Source organism: Nuphar pumila, chromosome 5 (assembly GCF_984573655.1).
Source record: "Nuphar pumila chromosome 5, dmNupPumi1.hap1.1, whole genome shotgun sequence".
NCBI lineage: Eukaryota > Viridiplantae > Streptophyta > Magnoliopsida > Nymphaeales > Nymphaeaceae > Nuphar > Nuphar pumila.
In genome coordinates, this window is record NC_143253.1 from 12,529,161 (window position 1) to 12,546,136 (window position 16,976).

General features: G+C 37.0%; 1 protein-coding gene across 1 annotated transcript; it reads right to left on the reverse strand.

The window, feature by feature from the left end:
• Window positions 1–5,755: 5,755 nt before the first annotated feature.
• LOC149836819 (Tetratricopeptide repeat (TPR)-like superfamily protein) lies at window positions 5,756–15,896 on the reverse strand. Its single transcript, XM_090007133.1, has 2 exons — window positions 13,723–15,896; window positions 5,756–6,224 (listed from the first exon to the last, which is right to left on the reverse strand). The coding sequence occupies exon 1, from the start codon at window positions 15,641–15,643 to the stop codon at window positions 13,742–13,744; it is 1,902 nt and encodes a 633-aa protein (XP_089863259.1). The 5' UTR covers window positions 15,644–15,896; the 3' UTR covers window positions 5,756–6,224; window positions 13,723–13,741.
• Window positions 15,897–16,976: the final 1,080 nt, after the last annotated feature.

Consider the following 16,976-nt stretch of genomic DNA (forward strand, 5'->3'; position numbering starts at 1 on the left):
ACGAGGGTTAAAGCATGTTGTATGTGATGATGATGCACATAGACAGTGAGAGCATTGATTATGATAAAATTTTTGAAAAGTAAGAGCAAAACATAATTTATCATGAATCCAAAGAGTTGATGAAAATTCATAATACTTAACTAGTCTACATGTGGGCACGATGATGTCCGGTGAAATGTTCATAAAAAAGTAATATGAAACTTAGTGACTAACTAAGAAAGTGAAACAATCTGATGTATTTATTTGAATATAGCATTGCTTATAATTTAAATTATGACATGATGATAAACACAGAATTATGTAAAATGAGTGTTAATGTTATATCTAAACTCATACCACATGTGAAAAGAACTATGATTCATATGATGATGGAAAGACCACGTGATTATGTGAAAAATAACCATAACATGTATGAAAAATATCATATTTGAAAATGAAAAAAAGTGCACATAGCTTTAAAAAAAATAACTCATAACATATGTGAAAATCTCGTACTTGAAAATAAATGATGAAAAACTTACATGACTACTTAAAAAAATAACTTATTGTAAGTGCTAAAATATCATACTTAGATATTGATATAACTCAAAGAATTTGTGCAGGTTTATTTATTATATGTTTTGTCATAAAGTATTATATGTGATATATGATGTACCGGTTCCCATATCACAAAGTGAGAAATGTTGTATATGAGCATTGAATCTAATGTGATCATCATATGGGCTCAAAAGTGAAATCTAAAGAGTTACAAAATGGTGGGCTCATAATTCAAATATATATATATATATATATATATATATATATATATATATACATATATAATAAAAATACATTAAATTTAGTATGAAAACAAGTACTTCAAGGGAAGTATATATCATCCTTGTACATGCTCTCAGAGTACTGAGTTGAAGAGCAACACCCCTTAACAATAATCGTTTTCCAAGTTTCCAATTTGTTCTTTCTTCTATTTTTTATGTTTTTCCTCCACCCTCACTGCACGCACCCTTATCTTAAAAATCAACAGTTTTAATATATATAAAAATGTATTCTTAATAAATATTATTTAAATAATTAAAAAGTATAAAAAATATTAAAATAGTAGCCATAAGCGTCGAACAGTGTCACCATGGACACACCACTAAAAGGGAGTGTTTCTGTGACGTAGTTGTTAAATGGGGAGCTGGCAGGTAATGACCCCCTGCTACTGTCTTGTATGTATGACTCTTTAAAAAGTGAACTGTGTTAAAAGATAGATGTGACACGATGCGATTACACGATCCTGATAATAGAGCTGGTAAAGGAACCAGTAAAGCCCAGCTTGAAGCTTTAAAGCTTCACTCTTCTTCTGCAGCAAGCCAAGCAGAGTTTGAGCTCAAACTTTGTTTACCAATGAAATGCATTGCTTTGGAGCTGGAATAAATGAGATTCTATCTTTAAAACTACTGCTTGAAAAAAAAATATTTTAATCATTAATTTTACACTGAATAATATATATATATATATATATATATATAGAGAGAGAGAGAGAGAGATGTAGAAACTATAAATTTTAATGCTTAACAAATTTCTACGAGTCCATGTCACAAAGACAAGTGGACACTAGGACACCTGACGCAGGTTCGACTCATAACTTAGATTTTTTTGGGGGAAATAGGACAAGAAGACACGAAATTCTTTAATTTTTTAATCAGTAATTTGTTGATATTTTAATGTTAAAAATGCATTTTATATTGAAATAAAACTTTAAATATTAAAAAATAATCAGATAATATTAAATATCATATACATGTGTCAGTGTCCATGTCCACATGTCCGCTTGTTAGGGATACACCACCAAAATGGTGTGTCCCTGTGACATAGCTATGAGACTATGAGTTGAACCATAGTGACAAATATCGGGAGATTTATGAAAATCTCACGATAATATCGTGAGAAATTGCCTGAAAGTTTAAAATGGCAATTTTTATTGAGATTTTCAAAATATCATGAGATTTATGAAAAAACACAAATACCATGATTCAAACGCAATATTTATGTTTTAAACGGTTATTTATCATGAAAACCCTGTGTATTTTTATTTTTAAATAATTGTTATTAATATTTTCTTTTAAAAATGTGTTTAATTTTAAATTTATTTTTTTTATTGCTGAGATTTTGCCGAAAAACATAAGATTTATGAAAAAAAATCAAATTCTCGTGAGTTTTTTTAAAAAGGAGATTTTGCCGTTTTTAACGTTTGTCATTGAGTTGAACCGAGCCCCATTCATGTTTGGCTTACCACAGTCCATTTTACAAGTTTCAACGAGCTCGTTGACTAGCCGAACACAAGCTGAGCAACTTTCGTCTAGGCTTGCTTCCTAACCCTAAGTCTTTGGCACGAGTTTAACATCTGTTTTTTTTTTTTATATACTTTTTTTTATAACAAGCTGGGGTTAGGTAGACCCCCACCAGTTATACATTATACCATTGGGATTTGAACTTGCAACGTCCCAACACAAGGTGACATGCACTAACTGCTCCACCAAACAAGCCGAGACCCCGTTGGTATTTGTACCATCTTTTTATCATTATCATAACTTCTTGCTTAATAATTTTGAGTTTAATATTTAGTTTGCACATCCATATATTGGAAAAATTAACGTTACCTAATAATAAATTTTTATATATAAAAATATCTAACAATATGATCTTACGAATATGAATATTTTAAATTGCATTGGTCATGTAATAAATTTCTAAATCACGTGTTGTGCTTGTGTCCGTGTCGTGTCTGTATTTATGTCCATGATATATGCCCCACAAGGCAACCTCTTGGGGATTTAGGCCCCCTCCTGAATTAATTAGAAAAGGATGTTGTCATAGCATTTCTGGAAGTTTCGGATGTCCACATTAAGGATACACCCTCAACATAAAGGACATGCATGAACTAGACCCCATTTTATTACAAGGAAAAAAAAGAAGAATTGGTTAGAGTTTATTTGGAGAAAAAAGTCAGATGTCTCAAAAAAAAGTTGTTCAAAATGACAAGTTTTTCTCGGAAAACCTTCTCCATGTTTTTATGAACAAAAAATGAGTGGAACTCTTGCATTTTGAAAAAAAAAAAACTTTTTTCAACTTTTTTCACATGCAATCAGACCCTGTAATTTACTTGCATATGGACCATCAACTAAGGGGATGTCCACGAATTAAATAAAATATGGATTCATAGTCACAAATATAATCCAAAAAAAAAATTGCAAAATTTCACCAATTTGAAAACATCGTGCTTTCATCACCATATTATCATGCTATTAACTGATTTGTATTTTTTATTTTCAATGGGCTTTCTTATATTTTTATATATTTTTACAATTTAGATATGTCAATATTTTTTTCTCGAAAAACAAATATTTGTAATTTATCATAAGAAGAAAATCCGAATAGCGAGATTTGTGACTATTGTATGAGCGATCTGGGTAACAAGATGAGTTGCTCGTGGCTTGGCTCATGTTGGGCTTGTAAAGAGCTCATTCAAACTTGTGAAATCAGCTCAACAAACTCGAGCATGAACAACCAATGTTCGTTCGGCTAGGCTCTTATAGGCTCATTATCTAATCATAAATATATTTTGCATATAGTTAATATTATAGAATGAAGATGATTGAAGTGTTTGGCTTGTAAGCAATAGGTTTAGAGATCAAATCCACAAGTTTGAAACAATATTTATTTTGTAAATGAGCTATTTTTAACTTAGCAGGTTTAGGGTACAAAATCTATTATTTTCAATTATAATTTTTTTTTTGTAAACGAGTTTGCTCGTTTACCTTGATCTTTTCATGAGCGCCTCAAGCTCAGTTTGGCTTGACAAAAGAATCGAGCTGAGCTTGAACACCCTCTGTTCAGTTCATTCTGCTTGTTTACTAGCCGTACGGTCTGACCCACGTTATAGTTCTAATCTTCAGATTGATACCAACACAGTGCAAACCATTAAGCGATAGATTTATTATAAAAATCATTTCTGCAACCCACAAGAACCCACAAGAGCTCTACTCATCTGGTAGGGGCTACTTGTGAATGTCACAAAGTTCACATAACGTCACAAGTTCAAAACTCACTGGTGGCATCCATTGTCACAAGGTCAAAGCTTGAGTGTACTTTCCGGTGGATAGGATGGACATCAAGGGTTTTACCAACCCGAGGCCAGCCAATGTGCAGTTGGTAATGGGAAAAGCTGAGGGGGAGTGGCATTTCCCTAACTGAACCTGCACTAAGGTCATTTCGGTTCAGGTACGGGTCCCACCCACTTATACGGTTATACCCTTATCAGCGTTGCTACATTACTAATATTAAAGGGTTTCTAGATTCCTTTCCTTGTTAGCAGTTTCAGCTTCCTCATCCAATATTAAACTGTTCATAAACTATCTTTGGAGAACTTAAATCATTTATTTATATATGCACCGACATGGTTCCTCTATAAGGTATACAACCATTTCAGTGCATTTCTATTCAACCATCCCCTAAGACCATTGTGGTCTCTCTCTCTCTCTCTCTCTTTCTCTCTCTCTCTCTCTCTCTCTCTCTCCCTCTCTCTTTAGACTTTATTCTTTGGGATCTTTAGTGGTTTTACTTTTACAAGTGTGTGCAGAGAGAAAAAGAGTTTGGCAAGGAAGGTGGATATGGGTTCACTTGATCAGATAATGGCGATATGTATGTGGGATCTGTGGGCATGCAATCTTGCGTTTCTATGCGAAGTGGACGAGTTGCAGAGAGTTATGCTGCAGATAAGGCATATCCCACAGGGCAGCCGGTCAGGACCATTCAGGTTGTTATATCAATCAATCGCAAGATGGAAAAAAATATCTCCATTCTCTCTAATGAGCCAATAGCTTGGTTCACTTGGTGCAGAATCTGCAGATAAACCTAACATAAGAATATCAATGACCTAATGGGTCTGAGCCAAGATTTCATCGACTTGGTTCAAGGCACATACCTGCTGTTTGACCCACTAAGTAGGGTAATCGGACTGGATAGAGCTAAAACCCGACCCAAATCAATTTTGAACATTTTATCTACTTATTCATCGAAGATCCTTTGCAACATCTAATGCCCTGTTTCGATGACATGAGACAACACCAAGCTTCTCAAAAACTTGATTCTTGCCTTAAAACCGAGTTTTCGGCAAACCCAGTTTACTAAACACTAGGGCCCCGTTTGGATGACAGGCTTAGAAAACCTGGTTTACTAAAGACCAGATTTAAAACCTAGCTCTTAAAGACCCTGAAAAGCCAGATTTGCTGTTTGGATGACAACTGCTAACCTGGTTACTTTTCACCAGAATTTCTTATAAGTAATGTTTAGTAAAAATAAAGTTTTAGTATAAATCCTCTTGAACTTTTCTCTCTCTTAAAAAAAAGAGAAAAAGAAATCCTTTTGATCAATGTTTGCATTGAATTGTAGTATTTTGAATCCAGAACTTTGCTTAGAACCATAGAGATGTAACTCATCACAAAGTTAATAATAACAGTTTACATTTCTGCTTTTTGGTATCAAATGCCACTTAACCAAGTGATAGATAGCAGCTTCATAACCATATGGAAATGGTATGATTGAGAAAGAGCAGAACATACTGATGCAATGAATGAAGCCACTAGATAGATGAAATGCTTAACATATAAATTCAACACATGCAATTGCTTAGTATGACACTTTGAAAAGGATGTGGTATCCAAAAATACTAGTTATGCACATTGCTTTGAAAGGAAATATGACATAAAGGTATCCAACAGAAAAAAAGAGCAATCAATAAAATAATATTGCATGAATCTAGTAGATATACAAAACTTACATGTGAAAAAGGACTTTATAAATTTCTTAGGCACTCGAAAGGTTTTCTTTTTGGATAAATCGTGAATGTGGGTAATCCACAGTGGAAATATCCTTGTCAGTGTTGAACTGTAGCCATATCTTGTCATGATAGATAGCTCCACCATGAGAGGTCTCAGTAACAGCTGGTTTTGACGACTCCGAAGCATCATTCGACTGAAAATTTTCACCAAAGCCATTGTAACACCTTAATAGAAGTTCAATCACTAGCGTTCCAACTGCTCATGCCATCTACAATTGTCTTGTTCTTCAGTATGGATGGACCCTCCATCCCAGCTACATTGACAAATATTTCTGAAAATGAGCACTGTTGCACCCAGCCCAAACAAGAAAGGCCCTAGCAGCAGCTGATTTTGCCAATTCTACAGCAGCAAGTAGAAATTTTCCATTGTCAGCAAGAAATGCAAGTCAGATGTTAAATGGACTAACTTCAACACAAATTGGCACAGATCAAGATACACAACTCCAGATATTTGTCAGCTATGAAGCAGAAGCAAATTTTCTGCAAATAAAGGTACATCAAGTATAGAAGCTAGTAGACAGGATTAATGCCAGAGTAAGCAAGATGGCCGATGCCTCCATAACAATTACATACAATGAGAGAAACACAAATCAAAGAATAGAAGACAAAGAATCGATCCCTTCTAGCATCTTTTAGTTTCACCCTCCCAGACAACTGCATAAACACCAGGAATCAATAAAAATATTTGTGTGCTGAAGACCGATCTCGAAGAGGATTCCTTCCTGCCAAAAGCATGAGCAAAGGGAACCAAGCTTGGAAAAAAAATGCACAAGGTCATAGAAACTATTAACCAATCCCTGTACCATGTTCTAGCCAATCTTCGAGCTGCTTGATGTGGGATCTTCATTGTTTGTTTGTGTAAGTTCACCTAGTCCTAAATAGCAGATATTTATCCTATGACCAGCCGATCACATGTTTTCTGCAAGTCATTTGGTGAGTTAAAAATGATTTAAGTGCAGCACATAAACATGATAAAGTTTAAAATGTATGAAGATGATGGAAGGCCTTGGCATAATATATATGAAACTAGAGAAAGCATCGTGGCATGATGATTAGTTCATAGTGTATGTTAGAACCCTGCAGCCAACAACTCCTATTTAAAGGGGTAGCTCGATATGAAAAGATCAAAATTCAAATCAAACCAAAATTTCAGGTGAGGTTGCTATTAGGTTTCACATTTTTCTGATAAAAAATCTAAAATGAATAGAACAATGGGCATCATAAATCAACCAAACCGAAAAAGCAACACACTTTCAAGGAGCCGATTCACACATCATAAACTCCATCAAGAACATCCTCATGAAATCAGATTCCATGCTGGCATTGGCACCAACAACTCATTTATCAAAGAAAAGATATGCAACTCAATCCAGATCCATTGGAATGCAAGAAATTTCAGGCACCCACTTCCCTAAACCCCCAGCCAAAAAGGCCAACCCCGCATTCAAATTTCATTCTTCCATCAACATAAGAATAGTCCAAGATCAAAAACAGGAGAAAAAAGAAACAGACACAGCAAGAGGATGCCTTCAAAAAGAAGGGAATGTTAAAATGTAAACTGTAATATATATATATATATATATATATAATTTAATATTATTATATTTTTTCTTTTATTATTTTCTTTTTCTACTTCAGGTGAGATTTTTGTTAAAGCGCATTTCAATAAATCTAACTATAAAGCTTTTGCATATATTGGCCAAACCACATCATAAAAAGTCGGGCCCTGCTCACTTGAAGAGGCATGGTCCAAGCCCACCTTGTCTACTATAAGTGGTACCATGCAGTATCTTTCTAGTTGTCCATGTTTTTAAATCGTTCTTTGTTGTTTAATTTCATTGTCAATGCGGTCCTTATCAAGCATTGTTCCATTTAAGTACTATCAGTATGGTAGTATTTTGTACAGGCTTTAGACTAGATAAGACATCAATATATTCTGAAGAGAAGGGAACGAAAGAAAATAATGATGTCAATTTATTTTTTGTTACCTCATATATATATATATATATATAGAGAGAGAGAGGGGCTTAGGTGCTTGAATATTTGGTGCTTGTGATACGTGTTTGATGGGTTTTTTAGGTTTTTTTGTTTTATATTTAAATTCTGACCATAAAGATGTGATATGTACTTCAATTTATAGGGATCAGCTCTCAAAGTGTTCCATTTTAACACATGGGTTGGTTTTTATAAGGTTCAAAAAATCAATGGTACAAATCTTTATAAATATTTGAGGTTCCAAATATCATTTTTTTTTCATACACAACATGGTGTGGATTGCTCGTAAATTGACCATGCCCAACACATTTATGGGATCAGAACTACTAAAACAATACCAAAAGAGCATAAAAACCTTTCAAACACTTATCACAAGTACCAAATGTTCAAACACCTATGCTTTACTATATATATATATATATATATATATATAGTAAAACAATTAACGCGGTCAAAGACCATCGTTAAATATCCTATTACAATACAATCGGACGTACCTACGCTGGGAACATCCGATTTTCGTTCGACAATTGCCTGACCACTGTTATCGGCAATCGTGTGTGTGTATATATATATATATATATTGTAACCCCTAACATCGAACTCCCATCAGACATGCAATCAGCAGTAGGCATTGTTTTTTAGTCTAGGTCAAATCGCAAAAATTAGGGTGTTCGCTATTACGCCCAAAGGTGTGTATATATATATATATATATATATATATATATATAAAGAGAGAGATGTGTAACTTGCAAACCATTTCTCTTAGACTGTCCCAACTCTTTTAAAATACATATTTGCTTAATTTAATCTTTTATTTTAGTGTGAACAAAAATTATGTCATGGCTCATCAATAGCATAGACATTAAAAAATTCTCTAGTCTAGCTAAGTTTGAGCATGTCAATAAGGCTTGTGAATACCTCAAAAACATGTATTCCCTTAAAGATATTGTACATGTGTGCAATTTACAAGACAATGTTTAGACAATGACTCAAAAAGATAAAACTATTCGAGAATATTACAATGAGTTGTCCGAACTTTAGCAAGAGTTGGCTCTTCTTGAGCCCAAATGGCATTGTGCCGAAGATATCGAGCTTTGCCAAAAGCAACTCGATAAGGAACATTTCTATCAATTTGCGAATGGTCTAAGGCCGGAGATTGAATCCACCAAATCGGCTCTTTTACGTCGTGGAAAAATTTCTTCTATTATTGATACTATAGACGAACTCACTATGGAGGAAAATAGACTTAGAAAAAGTACTCCAAAACTTGATGATGACTCAATTTTAGTTGTGTTTAGACCGAAGAATCATACTCGTACTTACAAGCTGCCTCATTTTGGAAGGCAAAATAGTGACTTTGATAAAAAAAAAAGTCATTTGTCATCATTGTCATGAACCGGGCCACTATAGGCCTCAATGTCCAAAGTTAAAAAGAAGAGAAGAAAAAAGAGTTGCATCTATTGAATCTGAGTCAAAAGATCAAGATGCACCTGTATCTATGGCTCAACTGATGGAAATCCTTCAACCTCTTCTTAAAGGGGTATCCTCTTCAACCGAAGCCTCAACTGGAGCGACAATTACATCTTTCTCCGGTCCAGATAACTTAGCTTGGCTTTTAGATTCTGGTGCTTCTTTTCACATGACCCCAAATGTTAATAGTATATATCCGAATGTCTTAAAAATAACTCAAGTGTGTCAAAGGTTTTTACAACCGATGACACATTTCTTGAAGTAAAAGGAATAGGATATTTTGAAAATCTTCAAAAATCCAAAAAAAAAATTATCCCAGAAGTTAGATATATCCCTAAACTTAATTTGAATCTCTTATCTGTCTCGTAAATATCTGACTCTGGATGTAATATCTCTTTCTCTTCTCATGGTTGTTGGGTACAGGATCGCGAGTCAGGTAAACTGATTGGGGGAAGGCCATAGAGAAGGAGGACTCTATTACATGGACTTTTTGGAATTACCCAAGAATGTATTTTGTTATAATATTCAGAAATTAGAATTGGATTTATGTCACAAAAGACTTGGCCATCCTCATATGTCTAAAATTCAATATTTTCCAAGTTTGGAAAAATTTTGTAATTCTGAAAATTTTTCTTGTAAAGATTGCATTATTGGCAAAATAAAAAGGTTACCATTTCTTAGTAGAACTTTTGTTTCCTCACGACCACTTGAGTTAATACATTCGGATGTTTGGGGCTCCGCACTAGTTATTTCCAAAGGTGGTTATACATATTATGTCATTTTTGTTGATGACTTTTCTAGACATACTTTGATTTATTTTCTTAAACATAAATCTGAAGTCTTTGCTAACTTCCAAATATTTCATAAAATGGTTAAAAATAAGTTTCAAAATGATATTTCCGTTTTTCGCACTGATTCAGGGGGAGAGTTTATGTCCAAAGAATTCAAAGACTATCTCAATTTAATGGTATTACGCATCAAAGATCATGTCCACACACTCCACAACAGAATGGCCTAGCCGAACGCAAACATCGGCACATTATGAAAACTACTAGGACTTTGCTAATTGCAAATCAAAAAAGTTTTTGGCCTGAAGCGGTCCTAACTGCCACCTACCTCATCAATAGGATGCCATCTTTCTCATTAAAGAATACAATTCCAATAGAAAAGCTTGTTAATTTAACTCTAGATTATTCTAGATTAAGAGTCTTTGGATGCAAATATTTTTTTTTCACCAACAAAAATGACAAACTCTCTCCTCGTGCAGTCCCATGTGCCTTTTTAGGATATGTTGATAATAAAAAAGGGTAAAGGTGTTTCGATTTTCAAAATGATAAATTATATGTGTCAAGAAATGTATCATTTTTGGAAAAAGAAAGTTTCTTTGAATTTGAAAAATCCAAGGATGTCACTGAATACTCGTTTTTAATTGATCCAACTTCAAAATCCAATTAATGTGATGTTGAATCTGACCTTGACACTGATCAAAGGCCTATTGTTGTTGAAAATGATGATAATGAAGAGCAAATCCATAGGGATGTTAGTCTATAATATTCAAGACGTAGAGAGCAAAATCTTTCATGTAAATTACAAAAATACTACGAAGTTCCACCCAGAAGAACATCTAGAATCTCTAGACCTCCAGAAAAATTTGTGTCTTACGAATCTTTTTCATTCACATATAGGGCAGCCATTACATTAATACAATTATATATTGAACCATCATCCTATTCTCAAGCCAAAAATCATATAGAATGGATAGAAGTCATGAAAATAGAATTGGATACACTATAAAAAGTCAACACTTGGACGATCCAAGATATCCCTCCAGGTAAGAAACCTATAGGTTGTAGGTGGGTATACAAAGTCAAAACCAAAAGTGATGGGACCCTGGAAAGGTATAAGGCCCGTTTAGTGGCAAAAGGATATGCCCAAGAGTATGGCATCGATTGTGAAGAAACATTTGCTCTTGTAGCCCGTATGACCATTGTTAGAACTTTAATAGCCTTAGCTTCCATTAAAACATGGTTTATCTTTCAATTGGATGTCAAAAATGCTTTCCTGAATGGGAATCTCGTTGAAGAAGTATACATGGAAGCCCCACCTGGTATTAGTATCCCTAAGGCTAAAGCTCTTCATTTAGAAAAAGCTCTTTATGGTCTTAAACAGGCTCCAAAAGCCTAGTATGACCGATTTAGTCATGTTATGCTTGATATTGGTTTTCAACCTTGTTTAATTTGCATTGCTTTGTTTGTTAAGAAATCTGATGCAGACATCATTATTCTTCTTCTCTATGTGGATGATATGATCATCACCAGAGGCGACAAACAAGGAGTTGCAAATATCAAATATCTTCTTAAAACTCACTTTGAAATGACTGACTTAGGTTTATTAAGATATTTTTTAGGCATTGAAGTTGCTTATTCCCCCCGGGGGTATTTGATATCTCAATCTAAATTTGTTGTTAATATTGTTTCTAGGTTTGGAATTACAGATGATAAGAAAGTGGACACTCCAGAAGTTGTTAATGTTAAAATGAAAATTGGTGATGAAGAACTTCTTGATGATCTTACTCCTTACAGGCAGCTTATTGAAGTTCTTTCTTATCTTTTCATTACTAGGCTAGATATAGCTCATGTGGTTCATACAGTCAGTCAGTTTCAGCATGCTCCCACCTCCGTGCATATGGGAGCAATTTTGCGTATTATTAGATACTTAAAATCCTCTCTTTCACGAGGACTCTTTTTGCCTGCTTCATCTTCATTAAATTTAATTGCATATACTGATGCTGACTGGGGAGGTGATCCCAATAATAGGCACTCAACTACTGGTTTTTGTGTGTTCCTAAGTGAAGCCTTAATTTCGTGGAGGTGCAAGAAGCAGCAGAAGATCTCTCTTTCCTCCACCGAAACTGAATACAAAGCCATGGCAACCACCACTATGGAGGTTGTTTGGCTCAGACGATTGCTAGCGGATATGTGAGCTAAAGCAACGCAAGCTTCAAAGATGTGCTATGACAACAAAAGTACGATCTATATTGCAAGCAACCAAACATTCCATGAGCGTAGTAAACACATTGAGATGGACTGTCACTATGTCAGAGAGGAATACTTACATTGAACCATTGATTCGCCATATGTTACATCATAATATCAATTAGCAGACTTCTTCACCAAGCCTCTCGCTGCTCCCAGATTTCACTTCCTCTTAGACAAACTTTCGCTCATTGTACCGTAAGTTTGAGGGGGAGTGTTAAAATGTAAATTGTAATATATATATATATATATATATATATATCATTTAATATTATTATATAATTATTTTCTTTTTCTATTTTCTTTATTTTCTTTTTTAGCATCTAGTTCAATAGAAACTAGATATTTGATCCAATCAAGTTCCTGTTGGAACTTGACTGTGCAAATAGCTGTTGGATTGTAGTCCAACAACTATAATAAGAGTCGTTGGACTAGAGTCCAACGTCTCTTTTGGAGAGCTCAAAATGAGCTCTCCTCTCTCTTCCACTTTTTTGTATATATAGGGGTGAACCCCTTAGTGTAAATCATTATGCTTCTTAAGCATTTTGTGCATGAATAAAGTATTATTTATTTTTCAAATGTTCTTCCTTTTATACCCTTTCAAGGGTCATGCTTGTAGTGTCTCCAATAGACACTTGTTTGTGAGTTATTCGTGCATTTGTTGAAGACCACCATTTCATTATTGAGAAAATCTACAGTTACAGGTAAAGATCTTCGTATTCTAATACTTTTATGAAATAAATGAAAGAGCAATGTCGTTAAACCAGAAAAATGTATGGTCTGTCAATTCTCATGCATGAAGGCGGTCATTTGCTTGCTTTCAAAGTAACAATTTAGCTAACATATAAAATGAAATGATTAAAGGAACAAAAATAGCAAAAAAAAATACACTTATTCCAGTTAAGAGGACAATTGAACACATGAAACATGAACCACTGCCACACCTCCAAGCTATCACATTATATACTAGCCATCATCAATGAGCTTTGAGGCCACTGAAATGTGGCAGTGCTCCATGTGAATTAATGATATAAAAAAGTGGTGTTTTTGTTTCACATAATTGTTGTAGAATCTCCCTCTCCAATCTGTTGCCCTTAGTATGAACAATATTGTTTGTTGACAGGGCTGATAATCGTTTTCAAAGGGCTCCTTCTATGAGATTGATGCGTCAAAAACTGTCAAGTTGGTAAATTTAGTATGCTCTCCAGTTGTAGCATATTGAATCATCTTAAAAAATCTGAATACATGCGATTTTCCATCCATGATTTGAATTTGCAACTAAAGATACCTTGGCATGAAATAAAGGTTTAGGAGAGGTTTGATTATAGGCGGTACCTGTTGTCAGCAAAAGATTTCACTCAGATCTTGCGCTCCCTGTCCCAATGCTGGCTGCTGCTTTGCCAGATGTCCAGGCCTTGAGCATCTCATCCGTTTTGGGCTCCGGTTCAAACCCTTTGGCCTTCATCTCTTGGTGGTACCTCCAGGCCTCCTCCGGGCTCCCATTCAAGAAAAGCCCGTGTATCAGCACGGCGTAGGAGCTCCGGTCGTGGCTCAACCCCTTGTCGCTCATCTCATTCCACAGCTTCAAGGCGTTGTCGAGCTGGCGCCAACGACTCAGTTTGCGGATCAGCAGTAGGTAGGTATCGGTGACAGGGGGGCATCCCACCCTTGCCATCTCCTCCAAGAGGCGAAAAGCCTCTTCCGCTGTCGCAGCCCATCGGAGCAGGGGATGGTAGGTCCTCACCGAAGGCGACACCCGCTTGTGCAGCATGTGGTCCAACACCGCCCGTGCGTCTCCCGCTCTCCTGGCCTTGCAGAGGGCCCTGATCAAGGAATTGTAGGTGGCAGTGCCCGCGCCGTCCACCTCGCCCTCGCCCTGCTCCATCTTCCTCACGAGGTTCATGGCCTCGTCCAGGAAGCGGCCCCGTCTTGCCAGGGCGTAGACCACGGAATTGTAGACCTTCCTGTCCGGGGTGACCCCCTCATTTTTCATCTGGTTGAACATTCTCAAGACGCCGTTGAGGCTGCCGGTTTTGGCGTAGCAGGAGATGATGCTGCTGTAGGAGTAGGCGTCTCGAGGGATGCCTCTCTTGACCATGTCCCTCCATAGCCTCGTCGCCTGCCGTAGGTTCACCACCATGTTGCACCAGCCGTTGAGCACGATGTTGAAGCTCTTGGTCAACTCCATCGAGAACTTGCCCTCGTTGCAGAGAAGCAACTGCTCTGCGTCTTCCACGTTCTTGTACCGGCATAGGGCGGAGAGCAGCTCGTGGAATTCCCCGATCCCCACCTCGAATCCGAAGCGCTTCAAAGCATAGAAGGTGTTGATGGCCTTCCCCACATCATGCACCGCGCTGTACCTTCTCATCATTATCACAAGTGTCATCGGGGTCACCAACGACGACACCCTCATCTCGTCGATCAAAGCCCACGCCGTATCGAATTTCCTCATCTTCGCTAGGATGGAGATCATGGCGTGGTAATGGCGAACACAATGACTGTAACCAGGCTGCTTAGCGGCCCATAGGAAGAAGGTATATGCAGCGGTGTGATCGTTCCTAACCCTAGAAAGAACCTCCATCACCAATTCAGGCGAGACGCGGATTCCGCACCCTTCCAGCGACAGTCGAGCTCCCGCCCCGTTGGAATCACGTAGCATTGACACGATTGATTCCACCTCTTGGAGTAGGGCCGGTCTTCTCTCGCTTTGGCTCTTCTCCTTCTCCTCATCTTCAACCGCTGCTCCTTCCTCTGAGCCATCACCACCCTCTTTAGAGAAGCAACTGCCATAAAAGCTCCCCAGGTCCTCAAGAGCTTCTTCTTCTTGTTCTTCTCCTTGTTCTTCTCCTTGTTCTTCTTCTTCTTCTTCTTCTTCTTCTTCTTCTTCTTCTTCTTCTTCTTCTTCTTCTTGTGACCGAGTCTCATTCTCAGAGATAATAGAAAGGAATCGAGGTTGTGGGAGGAACGATTGAGAAGTGCGAGTAGGCGTTATTGGGGGGGAGATGATCAATATGGTTGGCATCGCAAATTTCACATTGTAGCAAGGGCTGATACCAAAGGGAAGCGGTGAGAATGAGAAGCTTAGGATTTGGTTAGCAGATGATAGTCGCAGCATAAGAGAGATCACGGTCGATGATGATGGAACCAGTTGCAGGAGGACTTCTCTTCTTCTCCTGAATCCCATATTCCCTAACATTGACAAAGCAAGTGGCACCACATGACTTGCCTTACTAAATTTGCTGAATGTGGTGTTCATTCTGGAGGGGGGAAGCAAAGCAAGGAGAGCCGCCTGAATGCTCTGCTCAGCAGAGCAGCAGAAACAGGGGTCACTTGCGTTTCACAATACAAGCAATCTCCCGTGACCTAACCCACCAGCAGCACTACGCCTTGTCCCGTCAACGGCTCTTCGGAAACCCTAGCGGCTCGGAGTCGAGAGGAGTTGGATGCCTTCTCAACCGCCATGGCCACTATCAGATTCCCCAGCTCTGCGGCAACAAAACCCCTCTACCACTCAGGAAGGGGGAGAAGGATCCGCTGACTCTTAATGGGGATAGAGACATGGATGTGGGTTGAACCCCCACCCCTTCACTAAACCCCACTAGTAACAAGCATAACTCTCCAGCCATCCAGCCTCCAAGGAGAAGTCGCGGGTCTCCCTCTATTGTGTCAAGGACTTTCATTAGAGCGACGTAATTTCTCCTCCTGATTCTGATGACGATGAATCCCCGTCCTAGTCTTAGGAGGCGTTTGTTTATTGGAAAAGATTTCATAAGAAATAGAGCATCTTTCTTAGAAGGGAGGAAACAAACGTGCTCATGAGAAATGTGTGGTGGGACCCACAACTGTTCAAAGAAAAGAGGCTTCCCTTAGGGCACGTTAGGAAGCGAGAAAGATGTAGAGAAAGTGAAGCAAAATGAAATATTCATTTGTTTACTCTTCCAAATAAGAGATTTTTTTGTTGAGAGAGTTTTTTAAAAAAGTATACTATTTGATAAAAAAACATTTCTCATAAGGGTGGAGGAATGTTTTCTACCAAGAAAAAATTTATTTTTACACTCCTCGCCACATCTCACCACTTTTAGACATTTCGGATCGGATTCAACCCTAACTGGTCTGGCATTAATAAAGACATTAGTAGGGAGTTAGTGGGGAGGAGGTCACGTGAAAAGTTCACAATTAAAATGGAATGTGAAGAGTTTACATACATTGAGTGTAAGACCCAAAAAATTTCAACAAGATTTCTGAATAAATTTATGAGATATTTTTATGTGAAAATAGCATATGAACCTGAAATGCGAATCGAATAGACTTCTATGAACCAGTTATACTTATGATGTTCGTATCTTCGCAAATATATGCTCAAATAGTCAGAGAGCCATAACTTTTTTCCTAAATAAAATGAGGAGATTTGTACAAGTCAACTTTCTTAGTTTTGTCAATATGAAGATAATGGTGTACTCAATTTTTTTTCAAAAAAAAATTATCAAAAACTCAAAATTTTTATGAAACCCCAAAAAATGTTGGTGGAACCCATGAAAATATTCCTCAAAAAATATCTTATGAGACCCACAGAATATTCCATAAAATAT